Source organism: Zootoca vivipara, chromosome 3 (assembly GCF_963506605.1).
Source record: "Zootoca vivipara chromosome 3, rZooViv1.1, whole genome shotgun sequence".
Classification (NCBI taxonomy): Eukaryota; Metazoa; Chordata; class Lepidosauria; order Squamata; family Lacertidae; genus Zootoca; species Zootoca vivipara.
In genome coordinates this window covers 77,244,984-77,267,841 of record NC_083278.1, presented here as the reverse complement: position 1 = coordinate 77,267,841, position 22,858 = coordinate 77,244,984, and the positions used below count along the sequence as shown (strand labels likewise).

Here is a 22,858-nt window from a genome sequence, read left to right as displayed (position 1 = left end):
AAACAATACCCATCCAGTTTTTTTCTGATCATTTGGCAGCGCTACAATGAATATTTCAAGATATACGTTCATATTAATCCTGTTTTCTTATATAGGTGAATATATAAAAAACTGGAGGCCAAGATACTTCCTATTGAAGACAGATGGCTCTTTCATAGGCTATAAGGAAAAGCCACAAGATGTGGATCTACCATATCCTCTTAACAACTTTTCAGTAGCAAGTGAGTATCTTTAGTAACCACTCAAATTTTATTTTAACAGATCACCAAACTCACAGTACACTGGAAAACTTTGTAAAGGCATAGGTTTTAGTGTTGCTTTTAAATATCCTTTTGGTTTGGTTAGAAATTTGAAATATATTTTTTCCAAGTCCAGCTCCTGTATGAAGTTTCATACACAAAATAGTTATTAGATCCCCAAACTCTGGTAACTGGAAACATCTGCTGAAACCTGTACATTTTATATAGGATTGCTATGTATGCAAAACTCACATGCATATCTATATAAGGAAGTTAAGTGGAGCCTTCTCCAGATTTTAAAATAAGTTTTTAATAGAAATGCTATATGATGTTCCAAGCAAATCTAAAAAAAGATGAAATACATAAGTTGCTTTGCTAAGATGGTGTGATGTTTGCATCACAGTGTTGCAATTCACATTAATATTTCTTGGTTTACAAAAAATAAGGATCCATTCATTCTGTTTCCTAGGAAAATGTTGATGTTAAGTCATTACTCATAGTAATTTTAATAGTGAAATTATTTTAATATGTTTCAAGGATCATAACAGAAAAGTTTTCTGGGGGAAAAGAACATTAATAGTTTACTATATCAGAAATGCTGCTTTACAACTGCAATTTATCAGCAGCTTCAGTGCCCTTGATTGGATGTGGTTTCATTGAGTGTTTTGAATGAATGAATGAATGAATGAATGAATGAATAGTAAGAGATAATAGTCATTCTCTTCATTGTACTCGTTGGTCCCTACTTCATCAGGCATGTGCAACTCTTTGCCCTTATTTTGTCACTGTTCACTGCAACTACAGATGGCTGTATATGGTAGAAACAAAATTTAAAAAATCCTTCCAGTAGCACCTTAGAGACCAACTAAGTTTGTCATTGGTATGAGCTTTCGGGTATCTGAAGAAGTGTGCATGCACACGAAAACTCATACCAATGACAAACTTAGTTGGTCTCTAAGGTGCTACTGGAAGGAATTATTTTTATTTTGTTTCAACTACGGCAGACCAACACGGCTACCTACCTGTAACTAGTTTGTATATGGTAGGGTTGCCATCTTTCGAAAAGTGCAGTTTTTTTTTTTTGGCAAAGTTGTCTAGCATATGGTAGATATGGATCTAGACAACACATTACTTAAAGAGCTACATCCTTTGATGCATAAGCATTTAATCCTGAGTAGGCTAGATTGTGGTGCCGGATGGTGCCACATTTGGAGCAGCGGGGGAGCTACGCCAGACTGCTTTTTGTAGATTTCAGCTCGGCATTCAATACCATTCTACCGCGACGTCTGATAACTAAATTGGGAAATCTGGGGCTCCCGCTATCACTCTGTGGGTGGATACTGGACTTTCTCTCAGATCGCTCCCAGAGGGTCTGGTTGGGCCCTTATATGCTTAGGACTAACACAGGAACACCACAAGGATGCGTGCTTAGTCCGCTCCTTTATACTCTTTATACGTATGATTGTGTCGCTGCCCACAATAGAAATAGGGTCATCAAATTTGCAGATGACACAACCGTGATCGGGCTCATCTCTGATAAGGAGGGTGAAACTGAGTATAGAGATGAGGTGGAGCGACTGACAGAGTGGTGCAGAGTCAACAACTTGCTCATAAACACAAAGAAAACAAAGGAGCTGGTGGTGGACTTTAGGAGACAGAAGAACGAGGTCCAGCCACTTTTGATTGACGGAATTTGTGTGGAGAGGGTAACAACGTTTAGATTTCTAGGCATTGAGTTACAGGAGGATCTGTCCTGGAGTGTTAATACAAGGGGGCTTGTGAAGAAGGCGCAGCAGAGACTGTATTTTTTGAGAATTTTAAGGAAAAACCATCTTCCACAAAAGCTGCTGCTTGCCTTCTATCACTGTGCCATACAGAGCGTGCTCACGTACGGTTTATGTGTGTGGTACGGAAGCTGTACTTCCCAGGACAGAGCAGGGCTGTGTAGAATTATTAAAACAGCAGAGAGCATTATTGGCTGCTCACTCACCACCTTAGAACAAATTTACACCACCAGGTGCCATAAAAAAGCACTAGATATATCAAGAGATCCAACGCACCCTGGTCACCATTTCTTTCAGCTCCTGCCATCGGGACGGAGATATAGAACTATGCAGGCAAGAACGAGCCGTCTCAGGAACAGTTTCTTCTCTAGAGCGATTTTGGCCTTAAATGGAAAGCCTGGACTTTGAAGTCATCTTATTTTACTTGTTATTTTGTATTATATTTACTGTTTTTAATTAGGTTTTTATAATTTTGGATTATGCGGAATGCTTTATCGGAGTGGATGTAGCAACCGAGTAATTTCGTTGTTCCCGCAAGGGGACAATGACAATAAAGATATCTTATCTTATGATCAAGATGTTATGATGTTGTACATGCCATCATGTAGGGAATACTCTTACTGAATTTCCACTTCAAATGGGATATTTGGGGAATGTCACTCACCTCTCATTTTATTTATTTTGATTACAAGTCAAGTAAGCCTCCAAAATGACAAGACAAAAAATGTCACACCCATGCACTTTTCTTGAAAGAATCCACACAGAACATTCCGCCAGTAAAAATTTTAATATTCCTTGCACACAAAACCAAGAATATGGTCATATCAGTCCCCATTAATAATGCAGTAATGTTTCAGAAACTTAGTAGATTTTGCAAATGAGAATTTTATATGTGGTGCTCTTAGTTTGAAAACGCACCATAATGCATAACCGATATTGCAAAATAAAACAATATTTAAGTACTAGGTCAGTAACGATACCTAATCATGGAAATAATAACTTCCAGTGAGCCATGAGGAAACATAACTTCATTGCTATTATTATTTATTTTTATTGCTTCTATTTAACATGTGTTAGCATGTTAATGCAGTATGTTTTGTAGTTCAAAACTTTTTAACAAATCATATACCAATATAGCTGTGTTTGCTGACACTTCCTCAGCTACAGAAGCAGTTGAACTGTATAATTCTGCCCTGCCCCCTTTTTTATCTGTAGAAACTTTAGAAGCCAGTGCATATATTGTGTCTCTCTCTCCCTAAAGAGTTTAGAAGGATGCTGACAGGATTTAGAATTTTCTAAAAATACTCACCTGCTTGTGTATTTGTTTAAGTGTTTTATTGTTGTGAACACCCTGGGTTTCCTTTTGAGAGCAGAAATGCAGTGTATAAATGACTTGATAAAAATGCCCAAGGAATCATAGTAGGAGGGGCCTTGGAAAATGAGTGCAAGCAAAGTTTCTTTGGGTTGAGCAAGCATACAAGTTACACTTCCCTTGCAGTTGTAGACATCACTTTTGGGACTTAACTGCGCTGTAGAATTGCTCATTAAGATGAGGATAATTTCAAATATTTACCATGAATTGACATCCCCATAGAATGCCTAAAATTGTTGAACTGGACGTATGCATTTAGTAAGCTTCACTTAGGCCAGAGCTACACATTACATGAAATGTGTGGTAGCTGCCAAATGCAGCAACCATGTTTAATTTCCCCCTCCATAACATCTTGATGTGTGCTTCTTTGATCCCACTGAACATTCTTGGCTGCTGCTGTCAGGGAAATGAGCATTTCCATGATGTCAAGACCTAGGTAAGTTATCTTACAGAGGGAGTGAAGGTAATTAACCATTACGGTAGCCTTTTGGCAGCTGACAAATGTAATGTGTAGTTTTGGCCTTAGGAGAGCATCATATTGTATATATATTGGTTCTTGAAATGGACTGTTCTTAACCATGTGGAGAACTGTTAATAAAAAACTCTTTAAATTATTAAATGTCCTTAATGGAGGACATTAAGTGTCCTTAATGGGGAAAACTGCTGGAGGTTAAATAGTTAAACATTTAACAATTCAAACTTTAAACTTTTAATAATTTCTGAACAGATGATATGTTTTTTTGGTAGCTTTTTTTTGGAACTGGCAGGTTTTAGGCCGTCTAATTGGCTTCCCAGCTTTACAGAGTAATTACAGCTTCAAGCAAACTTTGTCATCTGTGGTTCAGAATGGTGTAAGATAAACAAAATGTTTTGATATACAGCTTGTAGTTAAGAGCTGTTCAGGAGAGTTTAACATAACCGTGTCATTTAGAGACGTGCAGTTTTTGTTTCGAGCCAATAGTTGCAATATTACAATATTTTTGAGTGTGCCAGACGTTTTACGGATGTGGTAAGGAAAATCACTGGGCATTTTAACACATAATTCTAAACCATGGTTTAGTGCTAAATGCGTGAGCCTCTCCTCCTTTGGCATGGTCACAATAGATTAGAAGCTTCTACTTTTAAGCTATCCAGAGCCCTTTTTGTGTCCAAATTTAGGAAACTCTGGATATTTTAAAGTATAATTTAGCCAGGCCAGGCTTAAACTTGTGTTTTTAGTTCTAAAGTGTGGGTGGAGATATGCCATAGCAAGATGGGCAGGTGGGAGCACACAAGCATAAACCTCATTTTTTTGGTGCTAAATTATGGTTTAATGTTGCATCTAAGACAAAACAGTTGTTTCATGTTATAGAAATGATCCCAGTGGTTCAGAAAACTTTTAAAATAATTCTAGTTACAGGTAGGTAGCCGTGTTGGTCTGAGTCGAAGCAAAATAAAAAAATTCCTTCAGTAGCACCTTAAAGACCAACTAAGTTTATATTTTGGTATGAGCTTTCGTGTGCATGCACACTTCTTCAGATACACTAGAAACAGAAGTGTCAGACCCTATATATATACAGAGGGTGGTGCAATCAGCCCAGGACTAATTGCAGCCATCAGCAGCCATTAACAGCCATCTACAGGTTTACCACTCCCATCAGCCCACCACCCATTCCCACCCACCCCCCCACCCTCTGTATATATATAGGGTCTGACACTTCTGTTTCTAGTGTATCTGAAGAAGTGTGCATGCACACGAAAGCTCATACCAAAATATAAACTTAGTTGGTCTTTAAGGTGCTACTGAAGGAATTTTTTAATTTTAAAATAATGTTCACCATCTTGGCCATGGAAAAGAAAAGGGGAAACTTTTCAGATTTGGAATATTTTGCTAACATCACACTCCTATTTATTATTGTGACAATGTTTGATAACTCCAGTTATTAAATTCTTAAAACTCTTATGACTGCAATTGTCTTGAATAATACATAGAATGAAAGATGTGAAATAATGATCCATATTTCTTGGTTGTAGATAACTATCATGCTGGGCCTGCCTGTTTTTATTGGCTTGCTCATCTTTTTCAGTGATACTCTAGAGTTCCAACTGTTTTTTAATTGAGATTCATCTTTTTAATTATATTTGTTTATGTATAGCAGAAAACTTGAAGAGGAGATGATTGTAGTGTTCACTTGGTAGTGACCCAGCAATGGCTTGAACATTCTGAGCCAGTACCGATCGCCAGATTAATACATTTTGTACATTTCATTATTTTCCAAGATTCTTTTTCTATAGGTCTATACAGTTTTCATTTATTAATAAAGAATATTATAATAGTCCTTCATAGCTTTGTTTATTTAAGGGGAAGACATCTAGCTCAAAGATGGAGCCCCATGCTTTGGATGCATAAGAATTCAAGTTCAAACATTATTAAGCATGATTATCATAATCAAAAGCTTGGGAGAAGAGATACATATTAACTTGGTGGTGAAAGTATGCTAATGTCAGCACAAGACAGCTCTTGCTGGGAAGAGCATCCATAGATCAGGCGTGTCCAACAGGTAGATTGTGATCTACTGGTAGATCACTGGATGTCTGTGGTAGATCACTGGTAGATCGCTGGCTCCCCCAAAGAAGCTCAATAAGTTTTGTCCCCCCCCCCAAAAAAAAGCTCTACAACTTTTATCCGGAACCCCCCAAAACAGGGCTTTCCTTCCTTAAAAAAGCTCAACAACTTTAACCAAAAAAGGGGGTAGATCACTGCCAGTTTTTAACTTTGTGAGTAGATCGCAGTCTCTTGGGAGTTGGCCACCACTGCCATAGATGAAGGGCTCTGATTGAAAAATGCCCTTTCCTTTGTTGCCACTCTCCAAAGCTCTCTGATAGGGGACAGCAGGAGAAGGGCTTAAGAAGATGAACTTAGTGAGTTTTAACATGCATGTATATGAAAATTTGATCATTCTATTTATCCATAGAGCAATACAAAGTAACTGAGTGGGTTTATTTATTTATTTATTTATTTATTTGATACATGTCACCTTCAACATAGATTTATGCTCCATGGGTGGCTAACAGAGTAGTGAGAAACAAAATGTACAATTAAAGAAAACAACAATGCATACAAACTAATACAGCAAATTAAAACAGCAACAGCTGGTAAAATCAAACTAATACAGCAAATTAAAACAGCAACAGCTGATAAACTCAAACTGTTCTAACTTAAATAATGCTTATGATAGCAGTGCTTAGAAGCCTGGAACAACATAAATGTTTTTGTCTGGTACATAAATGACAGTAATGAGATCTCTAGGTGGGCATCCTTGGAAAGGGCATTCCAAAGGTGAGGAGCTACCACAGAAAAGACTCTCCAGTTGCTACCTTCCATGCTGTAGGGACATGCAGAGAAAGACTTGGGATGATCTAAATGGTTTAGCAGATTGAAGAAGAAAGTGCAACAGATACGTGGTTCCTAAGCCATGTAGAATTTCAAAGGTTAAGAGTAGCATTTTGAATTGAGCTCTGAAATTCACCACACCATTAGAGTTGTTTCACTACAACCAACCTAGCAGGGACCTCACCTGTTTTCTAATATGTTTATAGTCAGAGGCTATGAGATTACATCTGTAAGAGAGTACATCCCTTGGCCACAGCTCACCAGGCCCTGTAGATTTGAATTAATTTAAAGTTCCCTTACTACCTCTTTTCCTATCATGAGCTGCAGCTCCCTCCTTGTATCATTCATTCTAGTAATGCAGCCTTAAGTACTAATGTGTAATATAACTGTAAATGTTGGATTGATATAAAAAGTATATGTACTTGGAACAAACTAGTTCATATCCCCATAATATAAAAAGCAGCATCTTAAAAATGTTTTCCCCTCCTAGAATGCCAGCTAATGAAAACAGAGAGACCAAAACCAAACACATTTATTATCCGATGTCTTCAATGGACCACTGTGATAGAAAGGACATTTCACGTAGATACGCCAGAAGAACGGTAAGAAATGAATGAAAGTGTTTCTTCTTATCAAAGATTTCTTGTTATATAGGCAGACTTCTATAAGGAAATGATTTGCTGCAACTTCTAGTGTTGTGTGACACTTTTAGACTTTGTGTGCATTTCTCTCAAAAGATGTGAATAAGTATAGACAAAATATTTCAAATTCATGGATGGCATCTTTAATGTTTTTAAAACATTTTTAGTTGGCTTTATAATATTTCAGTCTTGTGTATTATTAATACATAGTTTATTTAATTAAAAAGGTGTGTTCTACCCTGTAAGTATAAAGTATCAACATACAGGAAGATATAGTGGTTGATGTTGATTGCAAGTTTGTGATTTATTGTAATTTATTAATGTTCAGTTCTGATGTATTTTGCATTGTCAATTGAGTTCTGGTAACCACTGGTTGCTAAATTGTGTATTGATTTGTTCTCTACATTTAGCTTTATCCCTAACTTTATTGGTGTATTCATAAATTAAATGTATTCTAATTGTTCTTATACCTTGATTCTAAATATATTAGTCAGAAGAAAAATTCCAGTATCATCAATTAATTGACACACTTTCCAAGGTCCCTGTACTACTTAGAGCAAATACTGATTCTCCTAGTTACTTCACTTCCTCTGTTAAGTGAATATAGTTGCCTGTCCAAGCATGAAACGGGGTGATTCGCTTCAGTAGTATTCACTAGGAAATAGCTGACCTAGCTTGACAAAGCATGAAAAATCTATGTTTTTTTGTAGTATGCTACTACCTTACAGTATCCAGCCAGTGATTTCCTCAGCAGGAGTGCTGTGGAAGGGTCTGATGTGTGCCTATGACAACTTATCCAATGCTCTATGCCCAGAGTGGGGAGGAAGAATTGATCCCACCCCTCTCTACCAGCTACTGAGCAGGGGTATCTTAAGGAGGAGGGAATAAAGATGTTTTTGAGTGTATTATTGTTTTTGTTTGTTATAGTATGTGTTTCTGTGATTTTATATTGCAAACCACATTGTGATCTTCAGATGAGGGGCAGTATAGAAATTTAATCAATACTACTAATAATTTTTATATAAACTATATAGTATCAGGATATTGCAGGTCTGTTTTTTTTTAATTTCAGAAAAGCTTTTAGGTAAAGAGCATGCCTTTAAAGGATATTGTAGATCATTTGTCCTGAGCACAAAGCTCCAACATAGCTTAAAAGATTGGACAGATACACAGACATTTGTAATACCATTCAATTCTTATGAAATAGTATTTTGCTGTAGATCTTTGAATATGTGGTATTTAGTCCAATTGATTCTTTACATCTGCTGTTAAGCATGTAGCTCTCTCATGGGCACAGCTTTCTGATCATGGGAAATCTGACTATGCAAAGTCAGCACAAAAGGAAATACCTGAGCACAGGGTGCAATGTATAAAGGAAAGGCAAATGCAGTAGGTGATTTGATTGCCCTCCATTTTTTCCATATTTTACGCGGTTTATGTATGTATTCCCTCATGCCCCTTTTAGTTGTATAATTATGAAATGTATTTATTAATAAAACTGACTTATTTTTGATAGGGAAGAATGGACAGAAGCCATCCAAGCAGTAGCAGACAGGCTTCAGAGGCAGGAAGAAGAAAGAATGAACTGTAGTCCAACCTCACAGATTGATAATATAGGAGAGGAGGAGATGGATGCTTCCACAACCCACCATAAAAGGAAGGTAATTGGAGATTCCTTCCTACATTTTAAAAGTGCAGTCTTACTGCATTGGCATATTTCAGGTTGTAATTTGTGGTGACCTCAGTTCTCCAGTAATTTTGTGAATTTCATGATGATAAATTTGGAAAGCTCAAATTCCAGAAACTCAAATGGCTGCATTGTGCCATTGTCATTCTAAATTGCCATTCCATATCAGACACAATGACAAATGATGCTTTGTTCATGATATTGTCATTCTTGTTATTGTAACTGTTAAAATACCAGTAAATTTAAAGATCTGTATGCCTGGCAACTAAAAATACGCTTTCTTTGTGTAAAGTATTACTTATTCAAACAGAGAACTGTACTATTAAAATATATTGTATTGATTCTGAAAAGGATTGCCATTTCAGTGGATTGACCCTTACCTTCCAGTGACCAAGCAGCCTCCAAGACTGCTGTAATCAGTTGCAGTGTTTCCCCACAAAAGGCCACAAGCCCATGGTTGAGACCTCTTAGCTGTTTGGCAATGGTCACATGGCTATGCATCCCTGAGCTATTTTGGGGCACAGCTGCCTGTACTAAGGACAGTCTCATCAATGCAGCACTGTAACATTTGTGGGTCATTTCCATAGATTACACTTGGCATATTTTGGACTTCGCGGTACCTGTAGTGTCTTGACTGTAAGGTGTTCATAAATTGTATCATACCGCAAGTGCAATATTATATTTAGAGCTGATATGAAATGTTTTGCTACAGATGTTGAAATGTGACAGCTAGCTGAAAACTTGCCAAACAATACAAACTGCAGATGGAAAACAATTTTCAGAAGCCAAAATGTAATCAGTGTCAAATATACTTCTTTTAAGACCAATAAATACTGTTTCAGGTGTTCCTAACACAAAACCTTTCATGTAGGCTGTCTTAATATTCAGCAGGTATTAATAGTAGACAACAAAGACATTTTTTAAATCATATGAATTTATGTCACCGTTCAAAATATCATCTTATTCAGCTTATACTATGTAAAAACGGTTTAAAACAACAGCAACAGCAGCAACAATTTATTATTTATACCCCGCCCATCTGGCTGGGTTTCCCCAGCCACTAATAAATCTCAAAGTATATGCTAGTAATAATAGCAGTGGTGAAACCTTTCAAATCTTTTAATTCATTTCCATCAGCCAATTATCCTACTAAAAAGAGAGCCTTCTTAGGCACCTTTACTAAAACCAGTAATGAATAAAAACATTTTAGTGCCTGCCTAAATGATAGTAAGGAAGGGGCTGATTGTATTTGTCAAGGCGAGGAGTTATTCAGAGTTAATTCAGGTCTGTATTATATTAAAGAATAATATTGCTTGTATTTTCCTTGACTTTTTAACCTCCCAAACTCTTTTATTATTATTTCTTATTTATTAAATTTATATATTGCCCTATGCCCACAGGTCTCAGGGTAATTCACAGGATAACATGAAAGCAAACATTTACTGGTAACACTTTTATTATTATTAATTGATACGCTGAACAACTTGACTAAAATGATTTTAGTTGTTAATATTATATCATAGTATATTCAAGGGTTTCCAGTGTGGTGTGCCCACCAGTGCCTCCTATGACACTTGCAAAAGGTGTTGATAAAAATTCCCTCAAAAACCCACAATTCTGCAAGACTCTTAGTTTTTCCTGTTTAGTTCCTGTTTGCTCTGACTCAGCCTCTTCTAAATTGAGCATACCCCCTTAAACATGCCTATATTTTGTTGGATACCATGATTGAACATCTATTCTCCCATCCATTTTAATATCTTAATATCATTGATTGTTGTACATAGTTAATGTTATACATTAGCTTTGTCACATATTTCTATGTCTAAGACCAGTGATTCTTGTAGCAGATGGTACTCTTATGTGAAGAACATAATCAGATTATGAAACAAAGAAAGACAAGTGCTCTGTTCCAAAGAATAAATCTGTACAGGAAACAAAGTATTTATTTAAGTTAAATAAAAAATTGATTTATCATCATTAATATGATTTTACTTCAAAGCTTTTCCTTTCAAATGCGTTTTTAAGTATCAAGAATCTCCCCCCCCCATTCTTTTGCCTATTGTGGCATCAAATAGTGCATAGGAGATCAGGTGGTTCTGTTGTTTGCTATCCCATCGCCATGCTTGTGGCATTGAAGCAAAGAGACAAGCCACCCCTGAACCATGTGTGAGTCCACCTATAGCTCTTGGTTCTATTTTGTTTGCATCTGCATTATTATTTTGGTACAATGGAGCCATGTAGACAGGGTGCTGTGTTTCAGTGGGCATTATTACTTTGTTGTTGTTGTTTTGTCGTTTAGTCGTGTCCAACTCTTCGTGACCCCATGGACCATAGCACGCCAGGCACTCCTGTCTTGCACTGCCTCCCACAGTTTGGTCAAACTCATGTTCGTAGCTTCGAGAACACTGTCCAACCATCTTGTCCTCTGTCGTCCCCTTCTCCTAGTGCCCTCAATCTTTCCCAATATCAGGGTCTTTTCCAAGGATTCTTCTCTTCTCATGAGGTGGCCAAAGTATTGGAGCCTCAGCTTCACGATCTGTCCTTCCAGTGAGCACTCAGGACTATTGATTTCTGTGGGTCTACCCTGAGTATAGCTTAGTGAGATATAACCCATGCTTCTCTAGGCCTGTTATTGAGAAATTAATTACATGGTAGTAATGATGATAGAAGTAGTCCAACAACTTCTGTAGGGCACCATCTTGGGTTCCCTTGCCCTAGGCTGTTCAGCTGCTTGGAAAATTTCTGAGCCCTACTGATGAGAGCTCTTTTGCTGTAGGAAAAATAAACAAAGAGATGAACTTTGGACTTACTTTCCGAAAGCCCACAGGAACAGAACTTAACAAAACCTTAGGAAACTTCCATAGAATACAAGGAGTAGCTTTAACTACTATGCATTCTTAATATGTGTTTTAGTGAGATATTTCTCTTTAAACAAAAAAAGATGATTAAATTTGAGGATATATATTCGGAAACAAAATAGTGTATAGCTGTCTGTTCAGGGTTCTTTGTGGGCATGCAAAATTCCTGACACTCTAGGTGGCACTGTTGCACTCAAAGGAGTTTGTTACACTTGGTATTCCAGTTACTAAGGTTCCAAACAATAGTTAACTTTCAAATATTTGGAAAGCTATCATTTATGCCCAACCTATAACTAAAATGTCCCAAGTTCCACCCAAGATGGTCAGGTGCAAGAAAAAGGACAGTGCTCCTACAACTTGTTTTGTAGAAGAGGTGATTTGAGCTCATGACAAGCTACAACTTGCTGAAATTCCCTCTTCTTTACAAATATTAAAGATTCAGTAACGCTGTCCTCTTTCCCACCTAGCCACCAACAGGGAAACATATTTTAATCAATCCTTAGTTGCCAAAGCTGTCCCCCTTCCTTTTTTTGGAAGCTTTTTCTTCAATGAGATTATTCCATAATAAAATCCCTCTTTCTGTTGTGAAACTTCTTATAGCAAACAAGGTTTGTGTACTGATGTTTTGATTTTCTAAGGCCTTGTTTAGATTGCTGAAATTTTATTTTTGTTCTCTTTTAACAGATAAAACAAACAATTTGCAAACTCTGTACTCAAAATAAACAAGCTGATTGTTGCCATTATGCTGCAGTCTGTGACTGGCATGGTATATGATCAGCAGACCATGTACATTCAAAAAATCTGCCCATGTGGAGCTTCAAAGCCAGCAGCATTATGGTGTTAAAGAAAGCTTAGTGAGCTGTCATATTTCTGCGTCCCTTGGCTCCTCTGCAGTTCATAATCATTTTAAAACTGGCATCAACAACAGTCAGTCAAAGCTAATAATTAATCTTATGTGTAATGTATAGTCACTTATGGAATATAGGATCACTGACATTTCATACATGGGCACATCTCCCGGGTGCAAACAACTGTCCATACATATCGGTCGTTCTTGAAACAAAATGTGACCTTAAAACAGGGTTTTTTCTGTTTGGAACTTGTGCCTTTTTCTTGGTAATTGTGGTGTTTCATGGCAGGACAGCAGCATTTTAATGAATACAACATCTGCAAGGTGTAAATCCTATTAATTCCTAGTCTTGTGCTCCATACAGACAATGAATGATTTTGATTACTTAAAACTACTTGGCAAGGGCACGTTTGGCAAAGTTATTTTGGTTCGAGAGAAGGCAAGTGGAAAATACTATGCTATGAAGATTTTGAAAAAAGAAGTTATTATTGCAAAGGTACACTTCTATATTTAATACACTATTACTTGTAAATATACCTGTGTGCTGAAAATAATTTAATTTGAGACGGTTGCTGATGACCCAAGTGGGTTGGGTAACCTCACTCTTTGTGTGATGGAGGCAGGAGAGCAAAGAACTCTGGGAGGCAGGAGCAGTCCCCTCAGTTTTTTCTCTCCTGCCTGACAGATCTGATCGTTTCGGCGTGGTCTCGGGGTCTCGACACGCAAGTGATGGTGGCTGATGGACTCCATATCTGGGTGGGGCTACCTAGGGGGTTAGAGAGGTGGCATAGGTGGCCCAGTTATTTTGATTTTCTCCCCATCCTCCTCCCTTGCATAGATATTGAGGACAAATACTTAGCACCTAACTAAACTTAAAGGCACTCCTACTGTCACAGTTGTGTCTTCTAATAGGGAAAAAATTGTGTAGCCTTCACCCGTTCTGGTTTTCCCCTCATCCTCCTACCTTGCAAAGATACTGTTCACTTAAGTATTGTAGTTGTACAAATATATTTGTTTCAAATATTCATTACTACAATTACATTTTTTTTTACCCTTTAGGATGAAGTGGCTCACACACTTACAGAAAGCAGAGTACTGAAAAACACTAGACATCCTTTTTTGACGGTGAGTATAAATTATGATTTTAAGTGTAAAGCTATATAACAAGAGGGAAAAGTTACAGGTGCCTGTCATCAGTATAGTACTGTTTCAATCCCTTCTTTGGGGTCATGTTTGACTTTTGCCTGAGATATTGGAACATGGTTCATCTCTTAAACTCGCTGTTTCAGAGACAGTGAAAGCAACATTTGTGTTGCAGTTCATCTTTATGTAAGATCTGAAATCAATCTTAATACCACTGGGAGGAACAAGTAAATATTGTAGAACAGAACCTTGTCTTCTCTGCCAACTTCCTATTTGACTTTTGTTTTGATTCTTAGGGGTAGAAGGAGGTGATATATTCAGACCCCTTTTTCTGTTTTACTGTCCACCAGGTTTGTCAGCCTCTTGTACTTACAGTATAAGAGAAGAGTTTTTTCAAAAATTATGTTTCTCATATTTGTGTCAGATGAATTCCTCTCTTCAGTGTTAGCTGGTGTTTTCACTACCTAATTTTTCACAAGTATTGGTATTGGTAAATATAGAAACTGTTAAATATTCATATCATTTAAAAATTACTTCGTTTCTGAAGAATTTCCAGACTTGTATAGGTAGTGACTCTAGTCTATCTAGAAAGTCTTTCTCTAAGTAACAAATAATAGCCACCAGTTAATGCCAGCCAGTATTCTAAAAGATCTATGTAAACAGGACATATACAGAACCCTGATAAGTACAGCCAAAAAGTACTCTGGAGCCTGATGATTTGCCATGTTGATGTCAGTTCCTTTGGTAAACCCATCCATTGCCAGGACCCAAGACATTTTTGGTCTTGAAGTATTTGCATCACCAGCTATGTTTTGAAGATTTGCCAATTACCGGTGTTAATGTCCACATGATGGTGCTGGACTAAACAGATGGAGGACATCAGCTCTTATCAACTTCATAAATTGTGACATGTTTATTTAAAAAGGAAATAGAAGCAGTAATGGGACCCTCCTTTACATCCTGATACATGTTTGGGTAGCTTCTGTTTGATCTTATAATAGATTAATATTGCATTAGTCACAAGAACTATACATTTTGAGATAGGATATAGAATGTACAAATTACATTTCCCCCATCATTCTTTTAAATGTTTCAAAGGGTACAATTGTGTTACTTTTTTCCCTTTCCCCCCAACTCATTCATCTAACTTATCCTAAGCTGTAAGGGAGTCTATGGTGCAAAAACTATTAATACTGTCTTTGTTCTTGAAATTTTCATGTTACAAAAAAAAATTCTTTTGATTGAACTTGGTTTTCAGTTGAATACTCTTTCTTGCCAAAAGAGGTTATGCTTTTATGCACCTTATTTCTACAATACTATGCTTTTTGAGGTTGATACCCACCACCATATAAGCAGACATGCCCTCCCCCACCCCGCAGTCCCCACCAAAATTTGCTTCAGAGAGCCCTCCAACACTCTGGAGTACATGGGGCGACTTTGGGGTGGGGGAGGAGAGGAATGGCAAGTCCCATTGTGGTTAGTTCATTCCACTGACATCATTGAACATCTTAGCTAGGAATAAGTCCTTGATCACAGTGTGGCTTACGTCTTATCAGAAAGATATCCAGTTGTGCTGCACATGAATTAAATAAAAAGATGCAACTAAATGTTCTGAAAGCTATTCATAACTGCATTTTTTGTTTGTTTATTCTTTAAGTCTTTGAAATACTCATTCCAGACAAAGGACCGTTTGTGTTTTGTGATGGAATACGTCAATGGAGGAGAGGTAAGTCAGACAATGTGGTTTGTGGTGCAGTTATGATTCACACACACCCTTGAATTACAGATCTTCATTTTTTCCTTTGTTCATGTATTCCTTTGTTAAAACCACGAAAGCATTCGTTTTAGCTGCTAGGCATGATGGCTGTTTTATATCCAGTATCAGAGGCAGTATACCTCTGAATGTCAGTTGCTGGAGATCATGTTTCTGCTCTATGTCCTGTATATTGTTTTCTCATAGACCACCACAAGAACAGAATGCTAGGTGAACCTTTGGTGTGATTCAGCAGGGCTCTTCTTGTGCTCTTGGTTCATTATATATCACCTGCTAGAAGTTTAAAGGGGAGATCCAGGCCCCTCCCTGGCCAAGTGCACTTCTCCTTATGCCAGTCCCCTCCTACTTGTGAATCTTCTCCGAATCAACAGCCTTCCCTAAGAGCTGTACATGCAGCAATATTAAGTGTCCAGTGGGCATTTATAGGAGGCAGATTGCATTAGTCTGCTAGTTCTGAGGGAGTTTTTCCATAAATAAATAGTGTCTTGAATTATTGCTACATGGCACACACAAAAAAGTCGTTACAAACTTTTCTTCCTTGCATCTCAGTGGCCAAGTCTCAAAAAATATTGAGCTACTGAAGATTGGTTTTGGAAATAATAAAACATCATTTTGCTTCTCTTCATACTTTACTTTTGATTTTTCTCAATTTTGTCAGACAGTTTTGCCACCACTTTAGGCGTAGATGCTTCTCTTAAAGTAAATATTTTGTCTCTGTGTGAGGGAGAGTGATTGTTAGTTGTTTGTACTAGAAATAGTCTACTTGCAGACAGGAATCAACTGTCAGAACATGAAATTTCATCTGGAGGAAACTTGCAAGTTTCAGTCTTCAGTGTCTGGCTCTTACTTCCATACTCATCACTCCCTTCAATGCTCTGCAATAGAATATAGTGAAGTTGGTTTTGCTAACCCTAGGTATTGTAAACTAGGGCTAGTGTTGGTGCAGATACAATGCTATACCGGATTTGCATTGTCTGAAAGAAAATATTAACTTCACATGATTAGGCTGATGAAAATAGTTTCTGAGTGTTCCTGGGAACTTTTATAACCATACTTAAGAAATAAACTGGATTAATTTACTGTACCTGCAATATACCAAGCTTTCCAAACTTTTCAGGTTGGTGACACACTTTTTGGACATGCATCATTTTGTGACACAGTAATTCAGTTTTACTAGCAAACTGGAGGTTAAACTAACCCTTTCCAGCCCCAGAAGGAGCACGGGGAGTATTTGTGTGATGCACCTACACACTGCAGCCGACACAGTAACATGTCACAACACACAGTTTGGAAAGCTCTGTACTGTAGTACCTTGGAGTTATGTGTATGCATAGTAAATAGTCCCAGTGACTTCATTGCTTAAAAATAAAAAATGGAGGGGGGGGCAGGGGAAGAAAAAAATTAGAGAATGATGATGATGCACTTTTTTCCTCTGGTAACTGAAGGTTAAATGGGTAGCAAGCAGAATGCCTTAAACAAGATTGGTATATTGATTAAAATGCTGATTTAACAGCTCGTTTTTTCCCCTTGGAAACCTGGAAAAGATAAGCCAGCTGCTGTCTAAGAGTGCTGAGTGTCCACTGAGAGTACACTATCTATCATCACAATATGGTGATGAGAGGTGTTTTATGTTTCTGTTAATTTCCCCCACTAAATCAGTAATTATTGCAATCCTGTCCCTGCTGTTTACCCTGCAGCTGTTTTTCCATTTGTCGAGAGAGCGGGTGTTCTCTGAGGATCGCACACGCTTCTATGGCGCAGAAATTGTTTCTGCTTTGGACTATCTGCATTCTGGAAAGATTGTGTACCGTGATCTCAAGGTAAAAAAAAGAGAAGTAATCAAAATGTTGTTTTTTGAAAAGACTATTGGGACAGACACAAAGTAATTATAAAGTTACACTGTTTTGAGAAAAGTAACTAGCCGAGGAAAAAGAAGTGCACTGTAGATTGAAGTTCAGCAAAATACCCAACACCCAATTTCAACCCATAATATCTGTATTCTGTTATTTATTTAAGTAATTGATATGGAAGGTTGGTCCTCGTTATATGAATGAAGATGAATATGTAAATTGTGTACTTGGCTGGAATGAAGTGATTCATCATGTGAGTGTTCATATAAGTAAAAAAGGCCCCCTTACAGCCACAAAATCTTGTGGTGCAGCAGAACCCTTGGTGCCTTATATTCGTGAGTTAGCTTCTCCGAGAAAACAATATACAGTCTTTTTATTCCACATGTCCAGTGTATTCTTCAAGGCATCCTCCAGCCTTCTGTTAAAGATAGGTAGTCTTGTGAGTAGGAGGAATATAGTTAAAGAATTGAACAGTTGGGTGTAACTTTGGGTCTTTAATTGTCTATTTACTAGTTGTTGATATAATGTTCCTCAACCCTTGATCCCAGAAAACAGAATTGAAATGACAGCCCTGAACATATGCCAGTAAGTGCCCATATTAGAGTGGTCCCACCAACAGCTATTCGATCCTAGACTCAAGTTATGTGTAATCCCGGCTGGTGTGCCAAACTACACTGGTGCACCACTTTGAGAGTGTTCTCCTGTACGTTGGCAGAAACTGAGGAGAAGGACTCGATAGATCAGATTCTCACTGAAGTATTTTCATGCAAACACTGACCTCAGCAGAGAAGAAGCAACATAAGGGCAATTCTATGCAGGACTTAGGCTGAGTAGTGCATGAGGGCTAAGCTTAGATGTTGCCTCATATAGGAACTGGAGCTTTGTTTCAGAAACTGGTTCTGTCTTCACCTTTTCTTTTAAAGGTCTTCTCCAACCAACTTTCACTCCAATGGGGTAGTGATGAGTAGAATCACTGAGCCAAAGGAGAGTAACACAAGAGTGACATCCACATCATACATTTAAAGCAGTTAACTTTCTCCAAAGGATTCTGCGAACTGCATTCTACCCCTCACAGAGCTACAATTCCAAGCACTTTTAACAAAGTACAGTTCCCAGGATTCTTTGGGGGAAGCCATGTGCTTTAAATATATGGTGTGGATGTGACCAGCATCTGTAGACCAGGGGGGTACTGACTTCATAAGGTCTTGCTGAAGTGCTTCCAGTAGGTAAACTACCGTATAAGTATATTATATGTGCTCCAAATCTTAAGCTCTGGCAAGGGGTAATAATATTACTGATCTGTGTTGGCATTACAGTCTGCCACTGCTAAGATTAGGTGGATTTCTGAACGCAGAGAAGGAAGTATCTGAATATCTGGAACTCTAGTTTGGGTGTGCTGATACTTCCATGAAATACTTTTATGAGTTTGCCTATCCTTCTATGCTAATATTCATTTCCAAATATTGTAGTGTAGTAGATCTTGTTTGGCAGAGCATCACAAGAATCCTTATTCACAGATTGGCAAGAGCAATGACATCTGTAATCTCGTTAATTGGCAGATCTCATTTCTCCCCTACTGTTCATAATACAGCAAAGAGTTTTGCAGCACAATGAATATAGTTATCTTTCATATAATTAGACTTCATGGTTTCCTTTAAATTTATAATACAATCTTAGTTATAAGGACTCTGCATCTTTCAAGTACTTACCGTGAGTGATTTGAGTGTACCAGGAAAAGGTTCGTCACAATTGGTGTTTGGAGAATGTCATATACCATCGTCCCTCTTCCCGTTTTGTAGGCTGTTTTGTAAGAATGTGAATCTGGTAGCCAAACTATACCCACTTTCCCAACATCTGCTGTACATTGCCTAGAGATAGTATAATTTTGTTTTAATAATAATGTAATATATGATGTCAAAAAACCTGGCTCAGCCAAAAGGGGGTTTGCAGGAACAGCTCATGGGTGGTGCCTGCAAATCCCTGGGCAATGTCCTGGGCAACATAGTGCTTTAAAGGGGGCTTCTGAAGAGTCCTTGGTGCTGGGAGATCACTTGATGTCATTGTGACATTGGGGGATCGGCAGGTAGATGACCTGAAAAGCTTGGCCTGCCAGGGGTGAGGCAGATAAGAGTCTGATCTGCTGACCAGATCCAGTTCCCCATTCCTGTTCTAGAATCTAGCAGGTTTATAAATTTCGTTTTATGCTACTAGCATGATGTGATCACATATCCTTCCATAATTATATATGATTTCTGCACAGTTCAGAATACTATTATTTGGCTAAGTGACACAATATATTTTGTCCATATTTTCTATCACTGTAATGGGCAAATTGGATCAGATTGCCAGATCAGCAGATCAGCATTGATAAACATCATGCAGCGCATTTCTACTCGGAAGTAGGTCATTTTGAGTTCAATGAGAGCTACATATATGTAGTTGTATAGAGGAGCAAATAGGAGTAATTCCCCGCACATGTCAAAGTAAACAGTTGATACATATAAGAGTTATATGTATCACGTGTGGTCTTCACATATTCACACTCCCATCCAGGCTTACGCTGATGTCTCTGAATGCTTGTGGAGTGCTATTGAGGAATAACAAGCAGGCAAGCAAGCAGAAATTGTCTCATAATTTGGCCCACCAAAATGAGCAGCTGGCATTAAATTTAACTGTGTTGTCTCACTTTTGCCTTGCAGCAAATGAAGTGGTTCACAAGGTCCTGGTGTTCATAGGCCACTACTTTCAGTGTCTCTCTCCCCCCCCCCCCACTTCTAGAGCTCATTTCATATTTGTTTCTCTAATTACAACTGCAAATAGTATGCAAAATGAGTTTAGATCCGGTTATCTGAACTAGGAATATAAATTCTTATATTATAAAAATACTATCGTTGGAATGGCGATCATCCTGTGACACTGTAAATGACACTTACAGGACCAAACTGTGGGACCAAACTAGACAAGACACAAAGGATCTGTGATCAAATTTCCTGCTGTTTTTATTTCCCCCTCTTAAAAGCAGCTGTGGGAAGCATCTAATTTGCCACCGGAAACTATTATTTGACTCTTTGGCAAATAGTATTGTGTATGTGTGGGAATATGATTAAGAAAATGTTACATTACAGGGGGAAAGGGTTAAACATTATTGACCCAGCACTGTGGGCTCTGTTTCAAACTGGGGACCCATCAAATGCTTATAAAAGAAGTTCGAAACGTTGGGAGAATTGATCACCAATTTCCAGTGCCTCATCTAGTTTGACTCTTAATAATAGTAAAAATTGTAATAATGACTACAAAGTTGCTGGGTGTTTTTTGTTTTTTGTTTAGTTAAACAGTGATATTCCTTTAAATGTTGAAAAACCAATTTTGTGTTATTTGTAACATGCAGTTAGAAAATCTAATGTTGGATAAAGATGGACACATAAAAATTACAGATTTTGGACTTTGCAAAGAAGGGATTACAGATGCAGCTACTATGAAAACGTTCTGTGGCACCCCAGAGTACTTGGCTCCAGAGGTATGTCAGCATTTTACTTTGTACATTTTAAATAAGTAATATTTCACTTAATTACAACGTACTTGTCAATAGTAATTGGTATATTGGAAAACTGGAAAATATTGTTACAAGGGCTAATACTTTTTGTAGCCTTTTATCATGAGGATGTTTAAATGTTTTTTAAACATTAGCTCAAGTATTTATTTTCAAGCTAGTAATTTTTACAGCAGAACTATTAAAATATTTTTCCTTATATGTACTCCTATGTACATTTAATTGTAAGTGAAGCTTTTTCTTAAAAATAAGAAGCATGCTTCTTTAGTATTTTCATGCAGCTATCTAAATATAGGGCATAAAAAGCGAAAGACACAGATTACATGGTTGAAAATAATGGGATGGGAATTTTAGTTCTAAGGAATGACTGGAGGAAGTTCAAGGAACACTGCTAAAGTATCTGTACCTGAAGGCAGCTCTGGCTTAATCTGAGCTATTTAATCTCCTAGAAAATATTTTGCTTTGAGAATAGCTCCAGTTAAGTTTTGCCAAGTTTTCATTAATGTTTTTCTAAGTTAATATCTTCACCAACTTTAAGAGTAGGTTTTATTTCTCAGGGTCAAGAAGGTTTAGAATGCCCCCTTTTCCAGTTAAGAGTTCAGAGACTTTTGCAGAGCAAAGCAACTGCAACCTGCTCTTCAGCAGCCACACATTCCCACTAAACCCTGGTTTGACTTAGCATGAGAAAGACCAGCTCAGTTTGCCTCTATCAAAGGATGATGCAACCATTGTAACAGCTTCCTGTGGTGATGGAGATACATTAGAATCATATACCAACTGGCATAGCTGTTTTGCCTTAGTGTGGTACTAATAGGACACATTGTTGTTTCCATTTATATCAATGAACTGAGCCAAGTGCCAGAAAACATCCTAGTCCTATTGTGTGGTAAGGAAGGTTCTAGGACTAGGTGATATTTGAGTCCTGTCTTTCTTTCAGTTGAAGCAGTAGTTAACTGGGTCCTTTTGTTGTAATAATGATTGAAATCAAGATCCTAAGTGGTCTGATATTTGGTTGCATTAAGATCTATGTTTAGATAAAGCAGCTGGTTTATTTTGTACATTATCTATGTACTTTACTCACTTGTATCATGCTGTATAGGGTCTGTACCTGACACAGAACCTTAGCATCCCTATTAGTTGGGCTCTAATCCAGAGCTTTCCAAACTCTGTGTCGTGACACATTAGTGTGTCAGCTGCGATGTGTAGGTGTGTCACTGGAAAGGCGTTAGTTTAACCTACGGTTTGCTAGTAAAACTGAATTACTGTGTCGTGAAATGTTGCAGGTTTAAAAAGTGTGTCACCAACATGCAAAGTTTGGAAAGCTCTGGTCTCACCTTTATGGCAAATATAGGTTGCAAGTGTGTGAAAGTTGGTGCTCTTGGTAGCTACTGTACAAGTAACAGTAATATGCAAACTCAACAAATTCTAAACAGGAACCTCTTGTAGAAATGTTGCACAACTTCTGCATTGTAACTGTGCTTCCTTTATATGCCCATCCTGCAGGGTGTGATGTGCACCCTGTCTGAATTGTCTGATGCTTCACTGTTACTGAAGCTAAACAGGTGTGCCTCAGATGACAGACCATGGGAAGCCTCATAAAAACAGAATAAGTACTAGGTGGATAGCAAACAAGAGTTCTTGCACAGTTGTCAGTATTAGAATCCAATTAAACCTGTCAATTTAGATTTGTACTTGTACAAGTTGTTCAGTTCTTTACAGTTCTTTAACACCCATCCT

At 37.7% G+C, this 22,858-nt stretch overlaps 1 protein-coding gene across 3 annotated transcripts in view; it reads left to right on the top strand.

The window, feature by feature from the left end:
- The window catches only part of AKT3 (AKT serine/threonine kinase 3), a 116,334-nt gene that overhangs the window by 63,309 nt on the left and 30,167 nt on the right, over positions 1-22,858 (top strand). For all 3 annotated transcript variants that reach the window (XM_035108349.2, XM_035108351.2, XM_035108350.2), the window contains exons 3-10: positions 96-221; positions 7,259-7,370; positions 8,926-9,070; positions 13,169-13,300; positions 13,864-13,929; positions 15,605-15,673; positions 17,419-17,541; positions 20,960-21,088. In XM_035108349.2, the coding sequence (XP_034964240.1) occupies positions 96-221; positions 7,259-7,370; positions 8,926-9,070; positions 13,169-13,300; positions 13,864-13,929; positions 15,605-15,673; positions 17,419-17,541; positions 20,960-21,088 (902 nt within the window). The remainder of the gene's footprint in view (positions 1-95; positions 222-7,258; positions 7,371-8,925; positions 9,071-13,168; positions 13,301-13,863; positions 13,930-15,604; positions 15,674-17,418; positions 17,542-20,959; positions 21,089-22,858) is intronic.